Here is a 24,230-nt window from a genome sequence, read left to right on the forward strand (position 1 = left end):
CAAATAGATTAAAATCGAACTTAAACATCTTGATATACACTTAATATACTTAAAGTTGTTTCAAAATAATATGTTTAATATGCACTTAGTATAGTATAATTTAAATATACTAAGTGTGTCCAAATAAGCACAATTTAAATATATTTATTTTTCACCTGGGTAATACTTGATGTTAAAAATGTACTCATGTTTACGACGGTACACAATTTGATAGAATATTATACATGAAACAGTTTGTATTTTCAAAAATGGCAACCTAACTAAAGTTGAAAAAGTTAAAAAAAGATAACTGGACCCATTTAAAAAGCATTTTGAGTGTATAATATATGCACCTTTTGTTTTTCCACAAACCTCTGATACTGAATGTGTACTGAGGTGTCTGATTGAAAAATGATTTTAAAAGTTGTTTCATTTTTAAAAGATAGAATGCGAAAAATCATTTGAAACTGTGATGTGCAAAAAAGAAAACATCCAAAAAGGATGATAGTGAATGATGAATGCTAAAATGAAAAGATGAATACTATCATCAAACACATCCTTCATGCAGCCTGGCAGCACTTCAACCTGAAAAAAAATAAAAAATAAAAAAACAATGAACATGAAAAGAAAGACAAGATTTTTTTTGTCATAAGAGTTACAATAATTATAAATCCCACTGTAAAGGCCACCAGCCCGCTTGACTAGTTTAGCCCGCAAGATTACCTTGGTCAAGCAAGAAGACCAAAAATAAAATAAAATTCTGATACACCAGGTATTGCTAGTGTATGGCGGCCCATCTGCTAACCAGCATAAAACACCCTGGAACTGTGTGTAAATTCATGGTGGTCTAAGGTGGTGTTTTCAGCAAAGACTTACAAAATGCTGTTTTAATTCAAATAACAGTAAAGACTTAACATACTGCAGTAGAGTCTGTTAATTCGCAGGATGTCATTGCGGCTCATACTTCGAGCTTCACCAATCACAACTTTCTTATCAGGAATGGGAATCATGGTTGCCTCATTGTTCCTGGAGAAAGCTTTCCTAAAACCACACATATAAAGAAACAACAGTAAACTCTGAAGATTATGTTTTCAGCATGTTTTCTTTTATGAATGTTTTACAAAGAAATAAAATAAAATAAATACAAATCAAATCAAATCTGCACTGAGCTACAAGAACACTTACCTTGAATAGTGCATCACAGAGTTGTAGTCATAGGGGGTTGCCAGATTATTGGTTTCTGTTTTCTTGAAATTGTGCTGCTCTTCTGTTACAGTGCACAGAAAAGTGTTAAACATTATGTGTAAACCAGGTAAATACACAGGGAAATTTAATCTAGACTGCAATTATTGTGACTGAATGTAACATATCATGTATTATGCATTTTTGTTTTCTGATACTTTATTCTGTTTAACATTTTATTTTGATGGTCGCTTTTAAACATTCTGTTGACAATAACTAATGTTGCTCCTACATGTCAACTAACTCTCATTAGAGTATTAGTAGACTGCCTGGTTAATATCTGCTAACTCTTTTTTTTTTTTTTTGAGGTGGTGGCCCAAAAGACATTCTACTGACTATCAGTAACTTTGCAAGTACGTGTTAACCCTAACTTATTCTAACCCTAACCCTGCCAGTCTGCTAATACTCTACCAGCACTCTATTGAGAGCTAGTAGATATGTAGGTGCAACATTACTTATAGTCAACAGGATGTGTTAAAGGGACCATCAAAATAAAGTGTAACCATTTTATTTTATCATCTTTGTTTTTTCTAAAGAAAAATACCAGGTATGACGTTCTCAAGAAGGATTTTGATGTGTTTGTCACGGTCGCTGCGGTTTTGTTCATGATGGAACCCGAGAGCATGAAGGAGCTCATGTTGAACAGTACGGTGATAGACACACCCATGACGCTGGAGAGAAACAACCTGTCCTCCACCTTGGCGCCCCAAATATGAATAGCAACTGTGGATCACACATGACACATCAGCAGTCGGTTTGTATATTTATGTTTTGGGAAAGCACATTTACTATATACACAGAAATGGGATAGAAAGGAGTCTTAAATCAGAAGATTCACCCAGAATCAGACATTATGTAGAGAAAGTGCCTCTGCCCTTCATGTGGTACGAATCGAATGCAGGAAACACCCGCAAAAGACTGCAAGCCTTGTTTAATCACTTGTAGTTCATCTGGAGCTGTGGCAAGGGTAAAATATTAAAAAATATCATGTGACACTGACGAGATAATATCAAAAGTAGTGATCGTCACCTACTGTACTTTTTGGAGATTACGTATGGCACATAGACTAATCCATCTGTGCTTCTCTCCCATTTGCACCCACGAGCTGTGCAAGGATCTGCATTCTTGAACCCTGTTGATACGGCGATGTCTCCAAATGTGATCAAGGGCCCATCCACTTGCTGTCCTGTGTGGTACAGTATAATGCACAAAATTATTCAGTCTATTGACACTGATAATATAATTGAATAAATAGGATGAAGAGGAATTTGCCATCAACTGCTACACAAAAAATATATACTATTAAATTTTGCATACTATCACCTGCATGTTTGTTGGTCTCGATTATAGTTGACACTGGCATGTCATCTTTCTCAGTGATGTTACCTGAGGCATGAATCAGTAAATTAACAATAAAATGCTAAATAATAACAAGTTAGTTTTTTTTTTTTTTTTTTTTTTGAGCATCTTACCCATTTTCCCAGAGATCTTTTCAGTTAAATCCTATTGATGGATTTTAAACACAAGTATGTCAAAACTCTTGGTAAAAATGAAAAGCTGCTCCCAATAGGAAACTGCTGCTACTGATGATATAATTTTCCATTTCAATTTTGTCTGTTCTCACCTCAACAGGACGGCTCTGAGCAGGAACAGAGTTCAGCAGAAGAGAGACGACCACCACCAACAGGTACATGATGAGATCTTCCTGAGAAACTGCTCTGGATCAAGCAGAGCTGGGAGTTATATACTCTTCTGAGAGTCTTAACTTCCTTTTATTGTGCCATAACCCAGCTTTCATGAATTCATTGCCAAATTACCACGTGGTATAAAAGCAGAGTAATTGAGAGTAGTTTTGATTCAGTCAACCACACAATGAAAATTATATACAATTATGGAGCTTAGCATTTGCAATTCAATATTTTGAGTTTCAAAAAAAAAAAGAAAAAAAAAACTTTTAGCATTATTGTGCTTTACCCACATTACCAAATCTATACAGTTAGAATACAGTATATAAATTGTTACATTCTTTGACAGTAAAACACACACACACACACAAAATGGCAAAAATCATTGTAATTTCATACTGTATAGTGAAAGGTGACACAGTGTGTAGCGAAGTGGTAACCCATACTTGAAATTTGTGCCCTGCATTTAACCCATCCAAATGCACACACACAGCAGTAAGTAGTAAACACACACACCACCAGAGCAGTGGGCAGCCATTTTTACTGAGCAGCCTGAGAGCAATTGGGGGTTCAGCGCCTTGCTCAGCCTCTGGGTTACAAGTCTGACTCTCTAACCATTAGGTTGCATAAACTGTTTAGACTAAATGTAAATCATCTAAATTTGGTCAATTTTTTAAATTCGGTTATATAAAATCTTTGATTAGTCTAGGTTGAATCAAAAAATACCAGATTGGTTATTCAATTCAATTCAATTCAAGTTTATTTATATAGTGCTTTTTACGATACAAATCATTGCAAAGCAACTTTACAGAAAATTAAGTTCCTATAATATTTAGTAGTAGCTTATCAGTGATGACTGTCAGTTTATGTGCATACGGCAGAAATGTTCGGAAAAATCAATAAAACACGTAAACAAACTGACGATTAACACTATTAACAGCAATTATGCAATCAAACTTATAGCAAAATGTGGTAGTTCTGTATGTTGTCTCTGGGTTAGCATCATCTGAGGTCCTCTGAGGGGGTGGCATCATCTCATCTCAGGTGTTCTGGATCCAGACTGGAGCTTGTGTAAATCCGTGGCAAAACAGAGAAACAAATAGAGACATAATTAGCGTAGCTGCTGTCCAGCCAAGTAAAATTAATTAGTTTAACCCAAGCTAAAGAATAATAATGTGCATTTGATCAGATATAACTGCAGTCCAAAATTATGAGATGCATTATTTGAATGCTTGGCCAAAGAGGTGTGTTTTTAATCTAGATTTAAACAGAGAAAGTGTGTCTGAACCCTGAACATTATCAGGAAGGCTATTCCAAATGCGAAAAAGCTCTACCTCCTTTATAGTGGACTTTACTATCCTTGGTACTACCAAAAGTCCAGTGTTTTGGGACCTTAGGGAGCGTGATGGGTTGTAGTGTGGTAGAAGACTAGTTAGGTATGCAGGAGCTAAACCATTAAGGGCCTTTTAAGTAAGTAGTAATATTTTATAACTGATAAGGAACTTAAGAGGTAGCCAGTGCAGAGACTGTAGTATTGGGGTAATATGATCATATTTTCTTGACCTGGTAAGGACTCTAGCCGCTGCATTTTGGACTACCTGTAGCTTGTTTATTGAAGATGCAGGACAACCACCTAGCAGTGCATTACAATAGTCCAGTCTAGAGGTCATGAATGCATGAACTAGCTTAGATAATTTAGAAGTTTCATCTGGTCTTGTTGAGATATATAGTTGAGTATCATTAGCATAACAGTTGAAACTAATCCCATATTTTCTAATAATATTACCAAGGGGCAACATGTATATTCAAAATAGCAGAGGACCTAGGACAGATTCTTGTGGCACTCCATATTTGACTGGTGATAAATGAGATGACTCCCCATTTAAATAAACAAAGTGATAGCGATCGGACAGGTAGGATCTTAACTATCTTAAAGCCTGCCCTTGAATACCTGTATAGTTTTGTAATTGATCTAGGAGTATGTCATGATCTATGGTGTCATACGCAGCACTAAGATCAAGTAAAACTAGCAATGAGATGCAGCCTTGGTCTGACGCAAGAAGAAAGTCATTTGTAATTTTAACAAGTGCAGTTTCTGTGCTATGGTGGGGCCTGAAACTCAACTGAAATTCTTTACCCATAGGTTAAATGCTAGTTGGTCAAACTAGTTCTTAAGATACTGTCTTAACATAGAGGCTAAGTTTATGCAACTGGGCCCTGATCTGGCTGTGTCAAGGTAATCAGCACTCAGCTTGACGCCACACTCTGTACAGTCATTCATGACAAAATGGTGGTGGGCAGTTGTGGTTTGCGTGTAGGACTGGTAATCCGAAGGTTGTGGGTTAGATTCCCAGTACTGGCAGGAAATGTAGGTGGTTGGAGGGAATGAGCACGTATTTGTGTGTGTGTGTGTGTGTGTGTGTAGAGAGAATGCAGACGTGAAATTCCAAGTAAAGAAAATAAATGAAAAGTTTGGTTCCAATAAATCCATTTGGATTAATTTTAAGTAAAAATGTGTTAGTGGCAAGATGAAAACCACTATCTTCTGTTTCAAACTTTCACATAGCATCTTTCGGTTATAATAACATTAAAAATTCAAATCAAGATTTTGATTTTCAAAGATTTATTATAAAATTGTATTATTTTTTCCGCCCAAAATGCAATAAATGCGGTTTTTTTTTTTTTTTTTTTTTTTAAATGCAATAAATCCATTAAATCAATATGAAAGTTATTTTTCATACTGAAACTGTTGAAAATACACAACATAGTAAGTTGATCCACATATGACAGCCTCTGAACTTGGTCAATACTAATCTTATATAGCCTACAGGCACTGGACTAAAAATACATTCATCAGTCATGGCTCCCAAAATGAATTCAACGGGTCATCTTATTAATGCTATAAATTAATTACAGAAATCAAAATTACATCATGAACAAGAACAACATCACATTACACCACAGAAATTCCAAAATGACATTTCCCTTACATTCAACTTCCAAAAGTGCATTCATCTTTGCCATGATATATTCATTTAATTGTCTAGTGCTATAAGCTGTATTAACAAAAACATAAATGGCAATAATAATAAAAACACTAACACTGACAAGCTACACAATATCGCGTTCATAATCGAAAGCAGTTAATCTAATGAACGCGATATAGCGTAGCTTGTCAGTGATCTACGGCTCTGTGTATTAAATGCATTGAAATAATTTCCATCTGAAAGCACAGAGATTTACCGGTACTATTAGACCAAAAATAAAATAAAATTCTGGTATTGCTAGTGAACAGCAGGGGTATGGCGGCCCATCTGCTAACCACCATAAAACACCCTGGAACTGTGTGTAAATTCATGGTGGTCTAAGGTGGTGTTTTCAGCAAAGACTTACAAAATGCTGTTTTAATTCAAATAACAGTAAAGACTTAACATACTGCAGTAGAGTCTGGTTAATTCGCAGGATGTCATTGCAGCTCATACTTCGAGCTTCACCAATCACAACTTTCTTATCAGGAATGGGAATCATGGTTGTCTCATTGTTCCTGGAGAAAGCTTTCCTAAAACCACACACATAAAGAAACAACAGTAAACTCTGAAGATTATGTTTTCATCCCCCCCCCCCCCCCCCCCCCCCCCCCCCCCCCCCCCCCCCCCCCCCCCCCCCCCCCCCCCCCCCCCGCCCCCCCCCATAAAAAACAAACAAAGAAATAAAATAAAATAAATACAAATCAAATCAAATCTGCACTGAGCTACAAGAACACTTACCTTGAATAGTGCATCACAGAGTTGTAGTCATAGGGGGTTGCCAGATTATTGGTTTCTGTTTTCTTGAAATTGTGCTGCTCTTCTGTTACAGTGCACAGAAAAGTGTTAAACATTATAAGTGTAAACCAGGTAAATACACAGGGAAATTTAATCTAGACTGCAATTATTGTGACTGAATGTTACATATCATGTATTATGCATTTTTGTTTACATTACACCACAGAAATTCCAAAATGACATTTCCCTTACATTCAACTTCCAAAAGTGCATTCATCTTTGCCATGATATATTCATTTAATTGTCTAGTGCTATAAGCTGTATTAACAAAAACATAAATGGCAATAATAAAAACACTAACACTGACAAGCTACACAATATCGCGTTCATAATCGAAAGCAGTTAATCTAATGAACGCGATATAGCGTAGCTTGTCAGTGATCTACGGCTCTGTGTATTAAATGCATTGAAATAATTTCCATCTGAAAGCACATAAAGATTTACCGGTAGCCTACTATTAATCACAGAACCGGATTTACTGACGAGATGCGCATGACAATCACATGTGATTTATTGCGCTGTCCTTGTTTGTTAATCACGAAGTACAAAGTAGATGATGAAAACTAGGATGCCAGATTACTGTCTAGAGTGCGTGGAATGGTTCGCTCTGATTGGTTGAGCAGATATATCGCGTTCTGCAATAAAGGGAGACTGGCGTTTGCCAAGGGTTGGTCTTATGGGGGTAAATTGTGAATTAATGGATAGGAGATTATATAATTTTGCGTATATTTAATTTTGTGTTTTTTTATAAATTTAATTTACAATACTGATTTTGGCGGAAACTCAATTTAAAAAAAAATTGGAACCAAATTCTTCAAATAAATAAAGAAAGACCCAACAGTGCAAGAAACTGGCTATTATTTTTCTGTTAAAACTTATATACTTATTTTCGACCCTAGGTTTGCGTTTGTGAGTGTATTGCTTTTCTGTCCCTCGGGGCTTGATAATGAGAGTGCCCAGTTGTGCCATATGAGTTTCTTTGGAGTTAAGAAGAATAAAAAGTACATCATACATATAATACCCGAGTTTCGCTGTCTTTATTTTATTATTTGAAAAGTGTTTAAGCGAACCCGAGGCATAAGCTCGATCACACTGGTAGCAGCGGTGTTGTTTTGGGTGAGTTTAGTTATTGTTGTAAAGTGTTCTGACGTGTGTTTAATTAGCATAAATTCAAAAGTTTATAAAGCACAGTAATTCACTCAAAACACTAATTCTAGGAACATCATTTTTAGCTTGTACATGTGAGGGATTGCCTACTATAAAAAGTAAGATAATACATTCTTCATCAAGTCTTATTTAATATTATTCATATTTATCTCTCTTACTGAGTTGCTAAAATAAATATATTCCACAAACAGTCTAACCTGTATGTTTGTTGGCCCTTTCGATTCTAGCTGACATTGATATATCATCTTGCTCAGTGCTGTTTTCTGAGAACCAGTGTTGGTTCATTTTTACTAAACTGTAAAAGATTTTAATAAAACTCAACATGGCCACTAGTCAGATTATAGAAGATAATTTCTTACCATTCTCCTCACAGCTCTTTTCCAAGATATCCTGTTTATGCATAAACATTTGAACATATGTTGGTTAGAAATCCCTGAATACAAATGAAAAAGTTCACAGTGGGAGGCTGCTACTGATATTGTTTCACATATTACTGACATGTCTGTTCTTACCAACACTGTTCAGTTTATTAAAAAAAAAATCATTTTCTTTTAACACCATTATGTTAGGTTTCCCATTTAAACAATTGCAATGTGTTAAACTGACTTTCATTCAACTCAGTATTTTTATTTTGAAAGAACATTTTTCAATTAAGTAGGCCAAAAATAACATTTGATGATTGTTCAGTTTACTTAAGTAAATTAATTTAATCCAACACAGTTCTTTCTGACCACTTTACTTGATTCATTTGAGTTGAGAGTACATAAATAATTTTACTTGTGTAACTAGGAAGTGGATTTCCCCTTCCCATCATGCTTTGCACAGGGCTGGATAAGGAGAGTAAATGTTGAAATAAAATGTTATTTTATGCATTTTTTATTAAGATGATAAAATTGGGAGACTGGTTAATGTTTAATGCTCTTTTATGTTTGTATTTAAAACAGTTTCTGGTATGTGAGTGTTTTTGGGGGTTACCAATGTGGTAAAGTGTAGCACATGTGCTTGGGTGGTTGCCGTGAGTTTGCTAAATTAAATATATGGTTGGATCAAAATTTTGTGTTGATCTGAGATCAACATAACTGCCCAAAAATATAAATTAAACCTAACTTATACTTTTAAATCTACTCTTATTCATTATTTATTTTTTAATGAGTGTGGATTAATAGCTGATTGACAAGAATAAAAGCAAGTAACTCTGATTGTAAACCTAAAACAGATATTTTCTGGAAAAGTATTCCTGAATTCTGATTGGTGAAATTGTGTTCACTGCTTGGTTTTAGGACTTGCTAACATGAATCAAAGTTGTTGTAATAAAAAAGCAGTTACTTTGGGTATGTTGTGGATATAACAAAACCATTTTATACCCAAGAAGTTGGCTAATGCCTAAAGTTAAGTAAATCAATATATCATGTTTTTGAGTGTAGAATAATCTATTATCTAGTTAAATGTTTTAGTTTGAATTCAACAAGCATAAAAAAATCACTTCATCAATGTATCAATTTAATTTAAGCTCAATTACATTTCATTGCATGAATTAGTTTTTTAGGGCTACACATATTTATTGTATGGAAATCCTGCCCTCAATTAAACTGAGTCCACTGAATTATTTTTTTGAGTGTAGAGCGACTCTGAGCTTGAAAAGAGCTCCGAAGAAAACAGACCTCCACCAACAGCAACATCATGAGAGCTTATTAATATAGTTGGTTAAAAGAAGACCAAGTGCCAACAGCAGGCCTATTGTGTAAAGTGTGAGCAGTCCAAGAGCACGCGAAGGACTTTATTTTTATAATTATGTAAGCTATATAAAATTTTACTATAAATGTTAAACTGGAATTATTAAAGGTGTCTCTTTCTTTCATTTGAGCCCCTGTCCCTGAAGAACTCTCTGCATGTGTAAAGACACCCTACAAATATGTCAAATAACTCTCATTTAGGCTACATGACAAACTGCACTGGCCTTTTAAGGACATAGGCCTATAATATTTTGTTCATAAAATACTTTCATGTTACTTCAACTTCAAAGAGTAGAAAATTCAGCAAATCCGCAAGACCCAAGATTCCTGCAAACAGCTGTTATAATATGATGTCAGAGTGCGCCACCTGCCGGCGATTGGAGAAAACACTCCTAATCAGGTGACCTATGTAGACAAGGTACCTCATCACGTGACGAGCCGATGTTGCCATATCCGATTTTTATAAGCAACATTGTTCTTGGTTTTTATCAATCAGTTATAAATATAGACAGTCGTGTGGCAATTTTTAGTCATTCTTTTTATTAATCTTTCTAGGATAAATTCAGTTATTAGGGCTTACTTGGCCTATGTAGTACAGGAAAACAATAACATTTGTCAATTATCCCCACCTGCTTTTCGAGTTCATTTCTGTTTCTATTCATCTTTACCCTTTGGTGTTTGTGATTTAGATGCTTGTAGCTAGCTAGTTAGCCAGCTGTAGGCTGTTTGTGAAACATTTTAATTTGTTTGTAAAATGCTCTAATTATGGAATCAGATGAACGAAATCAAGCAAATATCAGCAGCACAAAACTGAGATCGCCTATTGTTCGTGTAGGTAGTTGGTTATTTTAGGCTTAGTTAAGTTAGGCTAATTTTATTAGGGCATTTTTAGCGAAATGTGCCAAATTCCGATTCCCTGTCTCCCTCGCGTGCACGCGCATGACGTCATACGATGCCGCGAGTTGCGAAAACAGACAGTCATCAGACATTGCAATTTGTGTATTGGTCTTTGATCATGTATATATCTAAACTTGTATGATTTACAACTTGGACTTATTTGCAATATTCCTTTTCATGATACAGGATTGTTTGTTAGGGATCAAAACAATTTCAACAGTTTTGTTAAATCTGCCCAAATTACTCTGCCCTATATGCTGATAATACTGAAAAGCTGTGGCCTGAAGACCTTGTGCTTATAGTTTTACATTGAGCATATCAATAGAATGCCCTATCAATTCAGCAGTGCTGCTAAAATGCTGTCAAATATGATGTATTTCATGTAATTTTTATTCTGTTCTGCTGTATGAAGCATACATGTGCATACAACCATGTACACACTATCTGTGTATTTTATTGTACTGTGTAAGAAGTTCAGTGTACTGCTGTTGTTGTTTCTGTGTACTGTCAAGCTCCTTCTGTTACTTGGCAATAAAGGTCTTTCTGCTACCTCTGACTATAGACTATAGTATCCTGAGGACCCTGTGCCTTTAGGTAAATTTATATTATTTTTAACTATTTAGAACTGATTTCAGGCTTTTCAAGTCAAGTCACCTTTATTTATATAGCACTTTATACAAAACAGATTGTGTCAATGCAACTGAACAACATTAATTAGGAAAACAGTGTCAGTAATGCAAAATGACAGTTAAAGGCAGTACATCATTATTTTCCTTTGCCACTTACACTTATACTGTCCTTCACAGACCCACATACACAACATCAACTCATGTCATGTTACTGATCTGTTGTCAGTTGTCCTAATCAGTTTACTTTTAGTACCACTTTTTCATCATATTTTTATAATGATTTCACTCTTCTATTGTGAATAACACGAGATGGTAAAATCATTAAGTGTTTTTATTTACAGTTTACATAGTGTTACAATTACATAGAAATTACAATAAGCAAACAGAATGTTTTAAAATAACAAAACTTTAAAAGAAATGATGAAATGAGATGAGAAACAGAACGTCTGTGTTTCCTTGAGCATTGGACACAGTTGCAGTGAAACCAACGTGGGCACACGTCACAGCCAATCTAAACATGTTGGCAAACAAATTTTGAATCAAGCATAGGTATTTCATCACAAGTATTTACAGGCAAATAAATCACATTTTTACAAACACTGATAAATGGTTAGAGTACCAAAGAATGAATGAATATTTGAAATATTTTTATGTGTTTTGAAACAAGCGCTAGTATCTATAAAACTTACCAGTGTTCTGCAGGAGACAAGCAGCTATAGTCATTCTTAGGGCAGCCACACTTTTTTCAGATGTGGAAAACTGAAGCGACTCATCATTTAAGAAACATTCTGCAAACTAAAAAGAAAAAGTGATTATGTAATTGAGAATGATATGGCTGTAATGTAAACAATGTGTTATTACAATCAGTTACAACAATGGGTTGCTATATAATTAAAATAGTTATGTTGCAATAAAGGTTGCATTTGTAGTGGCTGAATGGCATTCCTCCAAATTACTCGTTCAGCTAACTGAAATTTTACATTATCCAACACTTTTGTCAAAAGCTGTTGGAACACCACAAAAAATTGTCACAGGGATTGCCAAGGGGTTGTCAAGTTTGTTAAAATGCATAGTTCACCGCAAAATGACAATTTTCTCTTAATTTATTCTCTTGATGGTGTTTTTTAGGCTGTCCTTCTTAAATAAAATACAAGTGAGGGAATTCTAAACAATCATGTCACTAGTCACTACGAGAAAGTCCCCCTTAACTTAAATTGTCAGTAGTAACACTTTCCCTAACATCTCCTTGTGTTGTTTTTCAATGAAAGTCACCATTAATTTCAATAGTTTTATAAAAAAAAATACAAATAAAACAGATCATTATTATCCATTTACCATCCGACCATCTCCATTAAAGGGGTCATATGCTGCGATTTCAATTTTTGCTTTCTCTTTGAAGTGTTACAAGCTCTTGGTGAATAAAGAAGATCTGTAAAGTTGCAAAGACTAAAGTCTCAAATCTATAGATATTCTTTATAAAAGTTAAGACTTGTCCACACCCCCCTAAAACGGCTCGTTCCAACACGCCCCCACATATCTACGTCAGTATGTGGGAAGAATGCGTTGGAGCTTTTTGGAGTTAGTTGGAGTTGGATCAGTGTGAATGGGCCTTAAGGTGTCTAGCAGTTATCCTAGTACTTTTTCCTGTTTTCACTGGCTATTTGTCCAGGTTAGCAAAAAAAAATTTAGTCCCATTATAGCAAACCATTCTCCACAATGGCAGTCAGAGACCCATAAAACTCATTCTGATGACACATCTCATCCTGTAGAATACCTGCAAAAAAAACACAAGTGTTTAGATTCAACAGGAACCATTTAATATTGGGGGGTATGATTTTGGCAGCACTGCCGAACTGATAATGGCATTCTATTGATATGCTCAATGTAACTATAAACTAACTATAAGCACAAGGTCTTCAGGCCACAGCTTTTCAGTGTTATCAGCATAAGGGCAGAGTAATAAAGGGCAGATTTAATAAAACTACTGAAATTGTTTGTTTGTTTTAAAAAAACACAGTTTTGTTTTTACTGTAGTAAGAACAAACGATAAAAGCACAGATAGACAGTCCAAGTTGTAAATCATAAAAGTTTAGTTAAATACATGATCAAAGACAAATACACGATCAAACACCAATACACAAATTGCAATGTATTACTTACAGTACGCCGTCTAATGCCTGTCTGTTTTCGCATCTGGCGGCATCGCATGACGTCATGCGCGCGCACGCGAGGGGAGTCGGAACGCGGCACAGCAGATCTGGCAACCCTGTTTTGCGCGTATTACCAACGGACCTTTTCTGTCAAGGAGGGGGACGTTTCATATCGTCTTAGTAATGGCGGACACATGTGGCCAAGTCCTCCTTGGGTCTGGATTAACAGTCCTTTCCCACCCTCTTATGTACATCAAGGTTTTAGTTCAGGTAGGATTGACACAATACACGCAAAAATGACAGCAGTGGCAAGTTGACGCCTTCTCACGCGCTGCTGTCGAGTATTTTCGATAGCATGCTGATAAACGTTAGCCAGTTCGTTTATGAACGGTAACCTGCTTAATACATATTGCACTGTGTCCTTTTGAGACACGAGCATCGTTGTGTGGAGTACATTTGTTCAGAGGGATAAGAGTGTCTATGCTCATCCCTGTGGGGGTAGTTAACTGGACTAGCAGCGTTGGTGACCGCTGTCTGTCTGCTGTGTGTGAGTTAATGGTCTAAAGGGCAGTCTGTTAGGTCTGGCAGATGTCATTTTATGACAGTTTCAGTGAATATACTTACAAGTCGTACTGTGTTAATGCATTATAAGCTCACTGAAAACAATGCAAACACCATTTTTACAACAATGTCAGCTGTCTTTCGGGCTATTGATATATGTTACTGCAGGTTATTATAGTGTGTTTATATATATATAGATTGATTGTTTCTTTTTTCAGATATCGTAGTCAGATATTGTATATAACAGATATTAATATAACAGTTCTACAAGAGGGAACCGAGTGCCAACATGTGGTTTTTGTTTTTGCTGCCATGTTTACCTGTTTTTATTGGTGAGCTAACGTATTTGTATCTTTGCAAATATAGGTTGGACATGAACCTCTTTCTCCTACTCTAGGAAGAAATATGTTTGGTCGACAGGTGTACCAGCTTCCAGGGCTTTTTGCATACGGTGAGATTATCAAGGGACCGATTGCTTCTTTTTTGTGTCCGTAGACATTAATTGAAGTCTTCATTTGATATTTAATTTGATTTTAAGAAAAGAAAAAATGCTTGCAGTTCAGACTTGCATTTGTTTCATTTAGCCAAACACATCATCAAGATCGATGGGAAATCAGGCCTGTTTAAGGGTCTCACCCCAAGGCTTTGTGCTGGGACCATTGGCACCATTGTTCACAGTAGAGTCTTGCAGGTACAGTATGCACACCAGGTTCTTCAGGGTTTTTTTTTTTTTAGTTTTGATAAGAAATGTGCATGTTTCTGAGTGAGTGAGTTTGTTTTGTTCTGAAAGTCTGGTAGTGTGTAATCCTTAGTTGTTTGGTGTATGATGCCCAGTTTTTCCTCTGTAAACATTTGCAGTCAGTAAAGTGCATGTTTCCATGTAATGTTTTCCAGCCTTTAGACAGGCCTCAGTAACCGTGATGTGTGCAGGGTGTTGCTGGCTGTATGTTGCAGTGTTCAGACTGTTGCAGTGTGACTTTTGAGTTTATCTGGCTGGTTACAGTTAAGCAGAAGTTATTATTTATGCTCTGTTTGAAATGGCTCTAACCTTTTGTTTTAACCCACAGAAATGCCAGGATGAAAAAATTGAGGTAGGAAGACGTATTTGATTTCAAAGGTATTATTTTAGTGCCTGAATCCATTTAAACTTTGAGTGGCATTGCTGCAGTTAGTTAGACATGTGAGATGATATAATAGCACATATCTCATCTCTTCACCTTCTCAGATGGTGGCAAGCAGTCAGAAAGCAGAGGATGGTTCTCTGCAACATGTAGTAAATGAGGTGAGACACTTAAAGCAGAATTTTGCACTAGTTTTTATACCTTCTTGTATGTCAGCCAGAGCATGTTTACATAGTAATGAGTCTGATGTGACTGAATGACACAATTAGAAAATATTTGCAAACAGACTTTCATTTGCACCAGTTATTGTTTACTGAAATGTAAAATGTTTTGTGTGTGTTTTTGATGTTTTTTTCCATTTTTTCTTTGTCCTCTCAGACCACTAAAGAGATGATTGCACGCTCATGTGCTACAATTATCACACACCCTTTTCATGGTAAATACAGTTAATACAATAAATAACAGGTTTTGTGATTTGAATCTCACTTTTCTCTCAGTCTGTGAATGTCACCTGTTGTTTTTCCCCCATCCCAGTAATCACACTCAGATGCATGGTCCAGTTTATTGGTAGAGAAGCCAAATACAGGTCAGTTGTTTTCTTTTCAGTGGTTTTTCTTCTCCGTATTGCACATTTAATAATTTTTTTTGTTCTTTCCAGTGGTGTCTTTGACTCTATAGTTACCATCTACAGAGAAGAGGGAATCCTGGGGTTTTTTGCGTAAGTGCAAAATTACATATTTTCATGAGCGTGAGGTAATCTATAGGTTGCCTCATGATGCATTTTTAAAAGTTGTAAATTGTTTTTAATGTGTCACAATGTTAAAAACGCATGTGAAAAAAACTCAGTCAACCTTACTTGTGTACTTGTCCTTTTATGTGCTAAATATTTTCATGAATGCTGTCAGGCCATTATACAACTGTTTGTCTTTACCTTCAGCATTTATGTGTTTGTCAACCCACAGTGGTCTCATTCCTCGTCTACTGGGTGATGTTCTTTCCCTGTGGATCTGCAACATGCTTGCTCACTTCATAAACACATATGCTATAGACGACTCGGTACGTAAACATGCAAACTTGTGTACAAACAACAAAACATCTTGACCCTGAATCTGTACAAAATTAAATTTTATGTATGTGAGATACTTTTAATCTTCAGTATTTACCGATTCATTGTTGCATACTGTTTTGCTAGAACAACATTTGTGTCAATTGTAGTTGCATGTTATGTACTGAGTTTATAGTCCTGTTGTGCCTGTCTCAGACGAGTCATACAGGAGAGATCAAAAACTGCTCTCAAGCTGTGACTGGGGTAAGTTATTTTTTACAGAAACATTAAATGACAAATAGTCTCTCAAGCACCCACCACCAGCCTGTAATTTCTGTTTAAAATAACAAATATGCTTTATACATTTTTATTAATGTATTAATGTATGTATACTCTTAAAAAGCTGAAGAGATTAGGACTTATCAGATAGTTTCTACATGTCTCAATTGTATTAATAAAAATAGTAATATAATTGTAACAATAAAAAAGTACATGCAAAAGTAAAAAACAAGACAGCTCTTGGTTTGGAAAACGCTAGAAAGATAGCCTATGTTTTGATTTCTATGTGTGTTTGTGTCTGTGTCTGACAAGTACAATAAAAAAACTGTATCAGCCAATGGCAACTCTATTAAGTATGTCTTTAGAGTGTTGTTTTGTTTGACTAAGTTGTGCTATTGCTCTCATTCTAATGTATTTTCCTTTTGTACTTTTTCATCTTTGCTTAGTTTTTTGCAAGTATGCTGACGTATCCATTTGTACTGGTGTCCAACCTGATGGCAGTAAATAACTGTGGGTAAGGGATGTTGTTTGAATCTAGTGGAAGCATTTTTTGAATGGCATTACATGAGATTTTACTGAATAGCGACTCAGTAGTCAGAGAGCTGGTTTCTTCATAAGAAGCTTGTAATCTTAAACTTGTTCACCCCTTTCAAATGATCAAATTCTATGACTATAGTTCATTTATTCAGCTTCTTCCCGTTTCCCAAAAATGACATGTACTGGCATGTAGGCTACCTGTATGTCCTTAAAGTATTTAAGACTTAATGGAGGAATTGTTGTAACTAATGTTTCTCCTGATCTGACCCAGGCTGGCTGGAGGTCTGCCACCTTATGCTGCCGTTTATCCCAACTGGCTCCACTGCTGGAGTCACTTGAGCCGAGAGGTGAGCAGTTTTTCATGATATGAGTTACTGGGAATGGGGATTTTAATTTTTAAACGTTTCTTGAATGTCTTAGTTCTTCCACTGATGAGCTCCTAATGTTAATGCTAATGTTTTTTCATTTTATGTTGCTCAGTATCAAGATGTTTCTCTTGTCATCCAAACAAGTTAATGTGTTAAACTGGATGAGTTACAGAACATCTTGAGCAACAGAAAAAAAAACTTGTCAGTGACTTACTAAGACATTTCATTATTAGGCATGACTTCTTTAGCAACGGGTAACATTTGAAGAAACTGTCAGAAAATATAATTTTGATTCCCTCTTCTCTTCTTGTGTCTCTCAGGGCAATATGAGCAGAGGCAACAGTCTGTTCTTCAGAAAGTTGCCTGCAGGGAAGACGTATGCCGTTGAGCAGAAGAGATTTTTTTGAATGGGAAGCTATCAGCATAGACTAAAATTATAATAATATAACTGAGCTGGCCCACAAAGTTGGACTCCTAATTCTTCGTATGCACTTATTTAAGATGACAATTTTTTTTGATAATCAGTCCGCATCAGCCTCCAGGATTATTTTATCAGTACATTGTTTTCACTGTGGTATGATTTGATTTGAAATCATGAAACGTAAAGAGCTTTATTTTAATACCCAGGGATTTGTATACATAAACAAGTTAAACAAACTGCAGTATAATTTCAGTGGAGCACTCGAGGGCGCTCCAGACCATCTGTGCCTGAGTCCAGTACAGGCCCCTTACATCACGTTTTTGTGCTTGACCATAATGCTTGTCTGTAAAACAGTAATAATACACCTGCTGTTGTCTCTACTGGTTCATGCACTGACTGACTGAGAAACATGAATTTCTCTTCCCTGTTAATAGTAGACTGTATTGTGTGTGTGTGTTCATGTGAGAGGAAGGTTATGCATCACCTTGTACCACTGCATTGTCTGTCTATCTGATGTCTAGCAGATGCGTCTTGCATAAATTTAAGCTTTACCTGTGCCCTGGTGATTTTGACATGTAAGAGCCTCTGTGGATTCATATCAGTGAGGGAGTTAGAATAGTGTGTGTTGTGGAGGGCATTTCCAGCCGCATCTCCACCAGAGCTCTGGTCCAATCATAATCAGTTGAGATTTTTATTTCTAATGATGTTCTAATTGATCCAAATAAATGTGAGAATGCTTTTTTGGTCTTTGTGTCTTAGTCGTCCATCATCTGCGCAACAGACGGGTGCTATACATAAAAAATCATTTCAGGAGCTATCTAACATTGTTCTTCACTTTCAAATTTGTAATTATCTGGAGAACAAAGTAAATGAAATACAGTTTAACAAGAACTGTGAATAATGTCTATATTAGTCACATATGGTGCAAGCAGGAAAGTATGAAAGCTGATTTTTTAAATAGGGTTTTATGAACCACTATGGATTTTTAAACTAGGGGTCTGCCAGATTTGATGATATATAATGTTTTCAAAAAGATAAAAATATGCATTAAAATTAGTAACAACCTAAGCTAAGCTCAATGTTTAAGTGTCCTGTCTACAATTATGTATTATGTATAATTATAAAGTAATGTATATGACTTTGTACATCAATCATATTCAATGCCTTTGATATTACCACATTGAGTGCTTACATATATTAATATGCTATAATATACTTTTTTTGGTACGTTTAGAGACGCACTCAGTATTTCTTAATTTTTTCTGGTTAACATGGCAGATAAAGTAGTCAGTTGGTCATGTGATAAAATATCGATATGGCTGGAGTCTTAATTTTATGTGAGTAGATGTAATTTTAAACAGATTTTATACAGTACTATTTGTGCTAAATACTATTAGAGTATGGAGAGTACAGAAAGCATTTCATTTCACTTAATAATGACCATAATGCAATGTTGGTCTGGTCATACAGCTTCATCAATATATATCCCAAAATTCAAAGTCAGCTTAAAGTAGAGGACATCTAATGATGTTTCAGTTTTTACGACAGAATTATCTTCAGCACTTGAACGGGCAGAGGAAGGTCACTGAATGTGGTAATATGCTCAGATTCACAGTGGACAGTCTACATCACAATCAAATATAGTTTATGAAATCCTTCTGCATCTGCTTAAATTACAGAATATGTAAAAACTGCTCAGATTCGTGGGAATCCAAAGCTGATGATCCAACAAAACAAGCAACAAGTGTCCTGAAGTTGATAAGCAAGACAGGGGTTAAAGGGAAAAACAACACAATAATAACTGGATTCAATTGTTCTATAACCAGAATATGAAAACATGAAACAGGAGTATGTAAAACAGCTGTTGAACGTGCTTCTATACAAAGAAAAAAAAACACCTCACATTACAAAGTGTCCTTAGTAGTGTCCAAGACCACAGATTTAGATTAAAGATTTTAATATAATATAAACACACACTGTTAAGTAACTGGAGGATTTGTTTTTTTTTTTTTGTTTGTTTGTTTTTTTACTTTAATTTGGCACGCTACGCTCCTGTCCAGTTGGTGGCGGTAATGCACAATGAGCAAGTTTGCCAACCGCCAAAAGTCTACAAGAAGAAGAGAAAGAGCAGAAACAACATTTCAAGATGTCGTCGCTGAATGACAGATCAGTTTGGGATGAAGTGGAGGTCTGTTATATGGTTTTCCCGTGGTTCTATACTATTTTCCAAAATCGGTAAATATTGTACACATGTGCAGAAATATGTATCAGGAGTGGCGTGTTTAAATCATGTTCGAGCGCTGGCTTCGGGTCTGATGGAAGAGCGTAGCATGACACAGTGAATTTCACTTTCCTTCATTCTTTATAAGTGTGTGATTTCGCCCATACGAGCATTCAGCGTGGTGTATAATGCCAGGACAACTCCAAATATGAATTCAGTCTAAAATTACGTAACGATCGCAATACATCTTTAGTAAAACTGTGATTGTGGTTTGCTAGGACAGCGTTAGCAAGGTGAGCTAATGGTGATCATGGCAACTGAGGTTTCCTGCTCCTCACATCAAGTTTAATCGGGAGATATTGTTTGAGTATGGGAACTCTACAGGATACCTAATGTTTATGAGGTTAGAGCCCGGAAGACTTGAAAACAGACAGCTTGTATTCAAACTTGACTCCTCCGTTATATTTTATAGGATGGCATCGGCGAAGAAGTCCTTAAGATGTCCACTGAGGAGATTGTTCAGAGGACTCGTCTTTTGGACAGTGAGATTAAGGTAACCTTCATACTGCGATTCACATGTAGTGTGCAGATGATTGTTTTCAGTGTCTTCTTGCAGCTCTGTGCCTCATTGTGATGTTTACGATATCAGATCATGAAGAGTGAGGTTCTGCGTGTCACTCATGAGCTGCAAGCCATGAAGGACAAGATCAAGGAAAACACAGAGAAAATCAAAGTGAACAAGACTCTGCCCTACCTCGTCTCCAACGTCATAGAGGTAAGATGACATCTAGACGTCTCATTTAAAGTGTTAGAATGGGACATAAGGAGCTTTTTGTCTGCGTCTAGTATGTGTATGGGATTTAAAGTTTGTATGTGTTGTGTGTTTGAATGGAAGCTGCTAGATGTAGATCCTAATGACCAAGAGGAGGATGGAGCCAATATTGATCTGGACTCGCAGAGGAAGGGCAAGTGTGCCGTCATCAAAACCTCCACGCGGCAGGTGAGTCAATTATGTAATTTCTACAGCTTCAGCATTGTTATTGTGTGGCCATTATGCTTTTCTTTCCTCCATCACAAACATTTTCCTCTGTGTTTTTCTTTTTAAATACTGATTCATAACTTTATCTTAATGGTTTTATAGTGTTTGACATAGTACTATAATTGCAGACCTATTTCCTGCCTGTGATTGGTTTGGTGGATGCTGAGAAACTGAAACCTGGTGATCTTGTGGTAAGTGAGAATTAATTTCCCTTGACGAATTAGTTCTGGATATTCAAAACCTTAAATGATGTTGTTTGAAATGTCTCTTCTGCTGTGAAATGTGTTGAATTTGCATCTGCTGCTGTTCACAGGGTGTGAATAAAGACTCTTACCTGATTTTGGAGACTCTACCCACTGAGTATGACTCTAGAGTTAAGGCCATGGAAGTGGATGAGAGGCCTACAGAGCAGTACAGTGACATTGGTGGCCTTGACAAACAGATTCAAGAGGTATCGAAGTTGCTCACAATGATCGTATCGTAGACAGAATGTTAGCTGACTTATTTCTGAGCTCACTGCTTTGCTCTTTGCAGCTGGTGGAGGCAATTGTTCTGCCCATGAACCACAAAGAGAAGTTTGAGAATCTGGGGATCCAGCCACCAAAAGGAGTTCTGATGTACGGACCACCAGGCACAGGAAAGACCCTGCTGGCCAGAGCCTGTGCAGCCCAAACCAAGGTGCAGTGTCTCTGAGTGAGAGAGAACCGTCAGTGTTAGGGCTGCATGATTTGATGAACAAAAAATTGTGTTCTGTGTTTCATAATTTTTCTGAAATCAATTGTGATTGCTTACTGTTGTGATATTTCACTGACAATTATAGTATTTAAGACAAAAATAACTATTTTACACTACAAATATCAGTATCAGTATTACTAATTTCTTCTTTTTCAAATGTTAAACCATCAAACTTTTATTTTGATGCAAAACTGCAGGCACCCTTAAAGCGTCTCATTTATTTTCAAGCACTTCTCATTACAAGTTTTGTTTGGTGGATGTTGCATTCCCAAATGCAAAAAATTCGAACAGATGCTCCTCCTCATAAAATCTATCTCTGCATTTACTGCAGACCGGACCGCTCTGAGATACAGAAAACATCATCATGAGCTGCTTGCCTGCAACACAGTGCTTCGCTCTCAAACACACAACACATATTATGGCATCACATCATGGCAAATTAAATTGTTAAATTGAACCAATGATCTGCATCACATACATGTTTGTTACATAATATTATTAAAGAAAATAAATAAATAAATTAAGTCTATTTCCAAAAACTGTTGCGGTTTAAAAAAAAAAAGGGAAGAGAGGCAAAAAAAGGTAATTAAATTTGCCTTTGATTTATAGTCAGTTCTTTTGGGGATACAAATAATGCAAATATGGCCTGAGTAGAAATTGAGTTTGACACCCCTGCACTACAGTTTTTGTGTTGATGCTTTAAACTTTAAAATTATTTTACTGTCCTTTCTCAGGCAACGTTTTTGAAGTTGGCTGGCCCTCAGCTGGTGCAGATGTTTATTGGTGATGGTGCCAAACTGGTACGTGACGCATTTGCTCTTGCCAAGGAGAAAGCTCCCTCCATCATCTTCATTGATGAGCTGGACGCTATCGGCACCAAGCGCTTTGACAGTGAGAAGGCTGGAGACAGAGAGGTGCAGAGGACCATGCTGGAGCTGCTCAATCAGTTAGACGGCTTCCAGCCCAACATGCAAGTGAAGGTACACACTTGAGTCCATATGCTTCTGTCATAACTGTGGACCTGTCAGCCCTTTCAGGTGTGTTTTATGTATGTGTCCCCCAAGGTGATTGCTGCCACTAACAGGGTGGATATCCTTGACCCGGCTCTGCTGCGTTCAGGTCGTCTGGATCGTAAGATTGAGTTCCCCATGCCCAACGAGGAAGCTCGTGCTCGCATTATGCAGATCCACTCACGCAAGATGAATGTCTGGTATGGAACATTTGTTCTTTTGTGTTTCAGCTGGTCCGGGGTGTTGTTCTGAGTTAATATACGGTATGTTTTACTGTTAGGTTGCGCATTTGATTTTAAATGGTCATTTTGAATTTTTCCACATCAACTAATGAGACATTTGCAGTGGTAGAGCACAGTTTTTGTGGGCAAGAAGGTAATGAAGAATAAAGTTAAAGCAACAAAACGAGAGCTTTCAGAGCTTATTTAATGTTCCGTTGGATTGCATGATAGTCAGTTGTCTGCTCTATCTGTAAAACTGCTCAACAGATCAATAGCTTTGTAAATTTGAATAATTCCCTAAAATTAGCATTGTGTTCTCTCCCACCATTTATTTCATGATGCTGTCTTTGACTTTGTGTGCTATAGTCCTGATGTGAACTATGAAGAGTTGGCACGCTGTACTGATGACTTCAATGGAGCTCAATGTAAAGCAGTTTGCGTTGAAGCTGTAAGTATTAAAATTAATTACCTTTACTGCTAGTACCTCTTTTTTTTAGGGTGGTATTAACATTGTGGTTAAGGCCCAGGACTTGAATGTCATTTGTTACAATATTGATTCCAAAAAGGGGCACATGTGTACCAAAAAAGTGTTTCAGTCATTCACATGCTTTAATGCAAGATACAATCTGTCTGACGATACCTGACAAAAAGAGATTTTTTTTTTAATTCATTTGCAAAAAGGAATTTGAATCGAAATTACGCACTTTAATGCTCCACTTAAACATTGTGGGTTTTTTTTCTTATGGGAATAGTCATTGTGCCTGATTGTTATTGCATGTTAGCTAAATGTGTATTGTTCGCTTTTGTGTGTTAGGGCATGATTGCTCTGCGCCGTGGGGCCACTGAACTTAACCATGAGGACTATATGGAGGGCATTCTGGAGGTGCAGGCGAAGAAGAAAGCCAATCTGCAGTACTATGCTTAACCCAGTAGAGGACTGTGTGTGAGTGAGTGTGAGTGTGTGTGAGTGTGGGGGGGGGGGGCGTGAAAGAGGTCCAACTGCAGGATCACGTAGACCTGTTAACCTGTGCTACTGGGATCCATTACTGTACTGTGTAATTACCTGGTTCTGTTGGAGACCGATCAACCGAAATCAGATTGGACTGCCTCACAGTGATGACTTATGGAATATTTTTCAGTTAAACTTTTTGTTTTTCAGTTCATTAAAACAAACCTTTTTTTCATTATTTGTGCTTTTTTTTCTATGAAGGTGTCAAGTGTTGTTTCTGCACGTTCCTTTTTTATTAATAGTGATGGGAAAACCACTAGTGAATAATCCTAGTTTTGTAACCAAGCTCTTCCATTCATTTTGCACCACAAGTGTCAAAACTAATTGCAAAAGTGACTGTTCACAAACGCTCCCCGT

The 24,230-nt window shown here is 36.6% G+C and overlaps 3 protein-coding genes and 1 long non-coding RNA gene across 5 annotated transcripts; 2 read left to right on the forward strand and 2 right to left on the reverse strand.

The window, feature by feature from the left end:
* Window positions 1-297: 297 nt before the first annotated feature.
* Window positions 298-2,930, reverse strand: LOC109088480 (low choriolytic enzyme-like). Its single transcript, XM_042727951.1, has 8 exons — window positions 2,846-2,930; window positions 2,694-2,724; window positions 2,545-2,607; window positions 2,255-2,407; window positions 2,060-2,177; window positions 1,766-1,944; window positions 1,165-1,246; window positions 298-1,020 (listed from the first exon to the last, which is right to left on the reverse strand). Exons 1-8 carry the CDS (start codon window positions 2,912-2,914, stop codon window positions 867-869), a joined length of 849 nt encoding a protein of 282 aa, XP_042583885.1. The 5' UTR covers window positions 2,915-2,930; the 3' UTR covers window positions 298-866.
* An 8,297-nt stretch (window positions 2,931-11,227) lies between these two features.
* LOC122137980 lies at window positions 11,228-13,470 on the reverse strand. Its single transcript, XR_006155197.1, has 3 exons — window positions 13,317-13,470; window positions 11,846-12,930; window positions 11,228-11,667 (listed from the first exon to the last, which is right to left on the reverse strand). It is a non-coding gene; the product is annotated as an uncharacterized LOC122137980 (long non-coding RNA).
* Window positions 13,424-18,377, forward strand: mtch2 (mitochondrial carrier homolog 2). 2 transcript variants are annotated; one of them, XM_019074962.2, is made up of 13 exons: window positions 13,424-13,576; window positions 14,234-14,318; window positions 14,452-14,558; window positions 14,935-14,958; window positions 15,093-15,149; window positions 15,367-15,424; window positions 15,523-15,574; window positions 15,647-15,706; window positions 15,951-16,044; window positions 16,250-16,297; window positions 16,759-16,826; window positions 17,121-17,196; window positions 17,538-18,377. In XM_019074962.2, exons 1-13 carry the CDS (start codon window positions 13,490-13,492, stop codon window positions 17,622-17,624), a joined length of 903 nt encoding a protein of 300 aa, XP_018930507.1. In that variant the 5' UTR covers window positions 13,424-13,489; the 3' UTR covers window positions 17,625-18,377. The 2 variants fall into 2 exon arrangements, with proteins under 2 accessions (XP_018930507.1, XP_018930508.1); XM_019074963.2 differs by lacking the exons at window positions 13,424-13,576; window positions 14,234-14,318 and having other exon boundaries at window positions 14,467-14,558; window positions 14,935-14,984.
* A 1,314-nt stretch (window positions 18,378-19,691) lies between these two features.
* On the forward strand, window positions 19,692-24,051 carry LOC109057710 (26S proteasome regulatory subunit 6A-B). Its single transcript, XM_042727952.1, has 11 exons — window positions 19,692-19,826; window positions 20,332-20,412; window positions 20,509-20,634; window positions 20,755-20,859; window positions 21,027-21,089; window positions 21,212-21,349; window positions 21,433-21,576; window positions 22,368-22,613; window positions 22,698-22,843; window positions 23,231-23,312; window positions 23,679-24,051. Exons 1-11 carry the CDS (start codon window positions 19,785-19,787, stop codon window positions 23,787-23,789), a joined length of 1,284 nt encoding a protein of 427 aa, XP_042583886.1. The 5' UTR covers window positions 19,692-19,784; the 3' UTR covers window positions 23,790-24,051.
* Window positions 24,052-24,230: the final 179 nt, after the last annotated feature.

This window comes from Cyprinus carpio, chromosome B7 (assembly GCF_018340385.1).
Source record: "Cyprinus carpio isolate SPL01 chromosome B7, ASM1834038v1, whole genome shotgun sequence".
Lineage (NCBI taxonomy): Eukaryota > Metazoa > Chordata > Actinopteri > Cypriniformes > Cyprinidae > Cyprinus > Cyprinus carpio.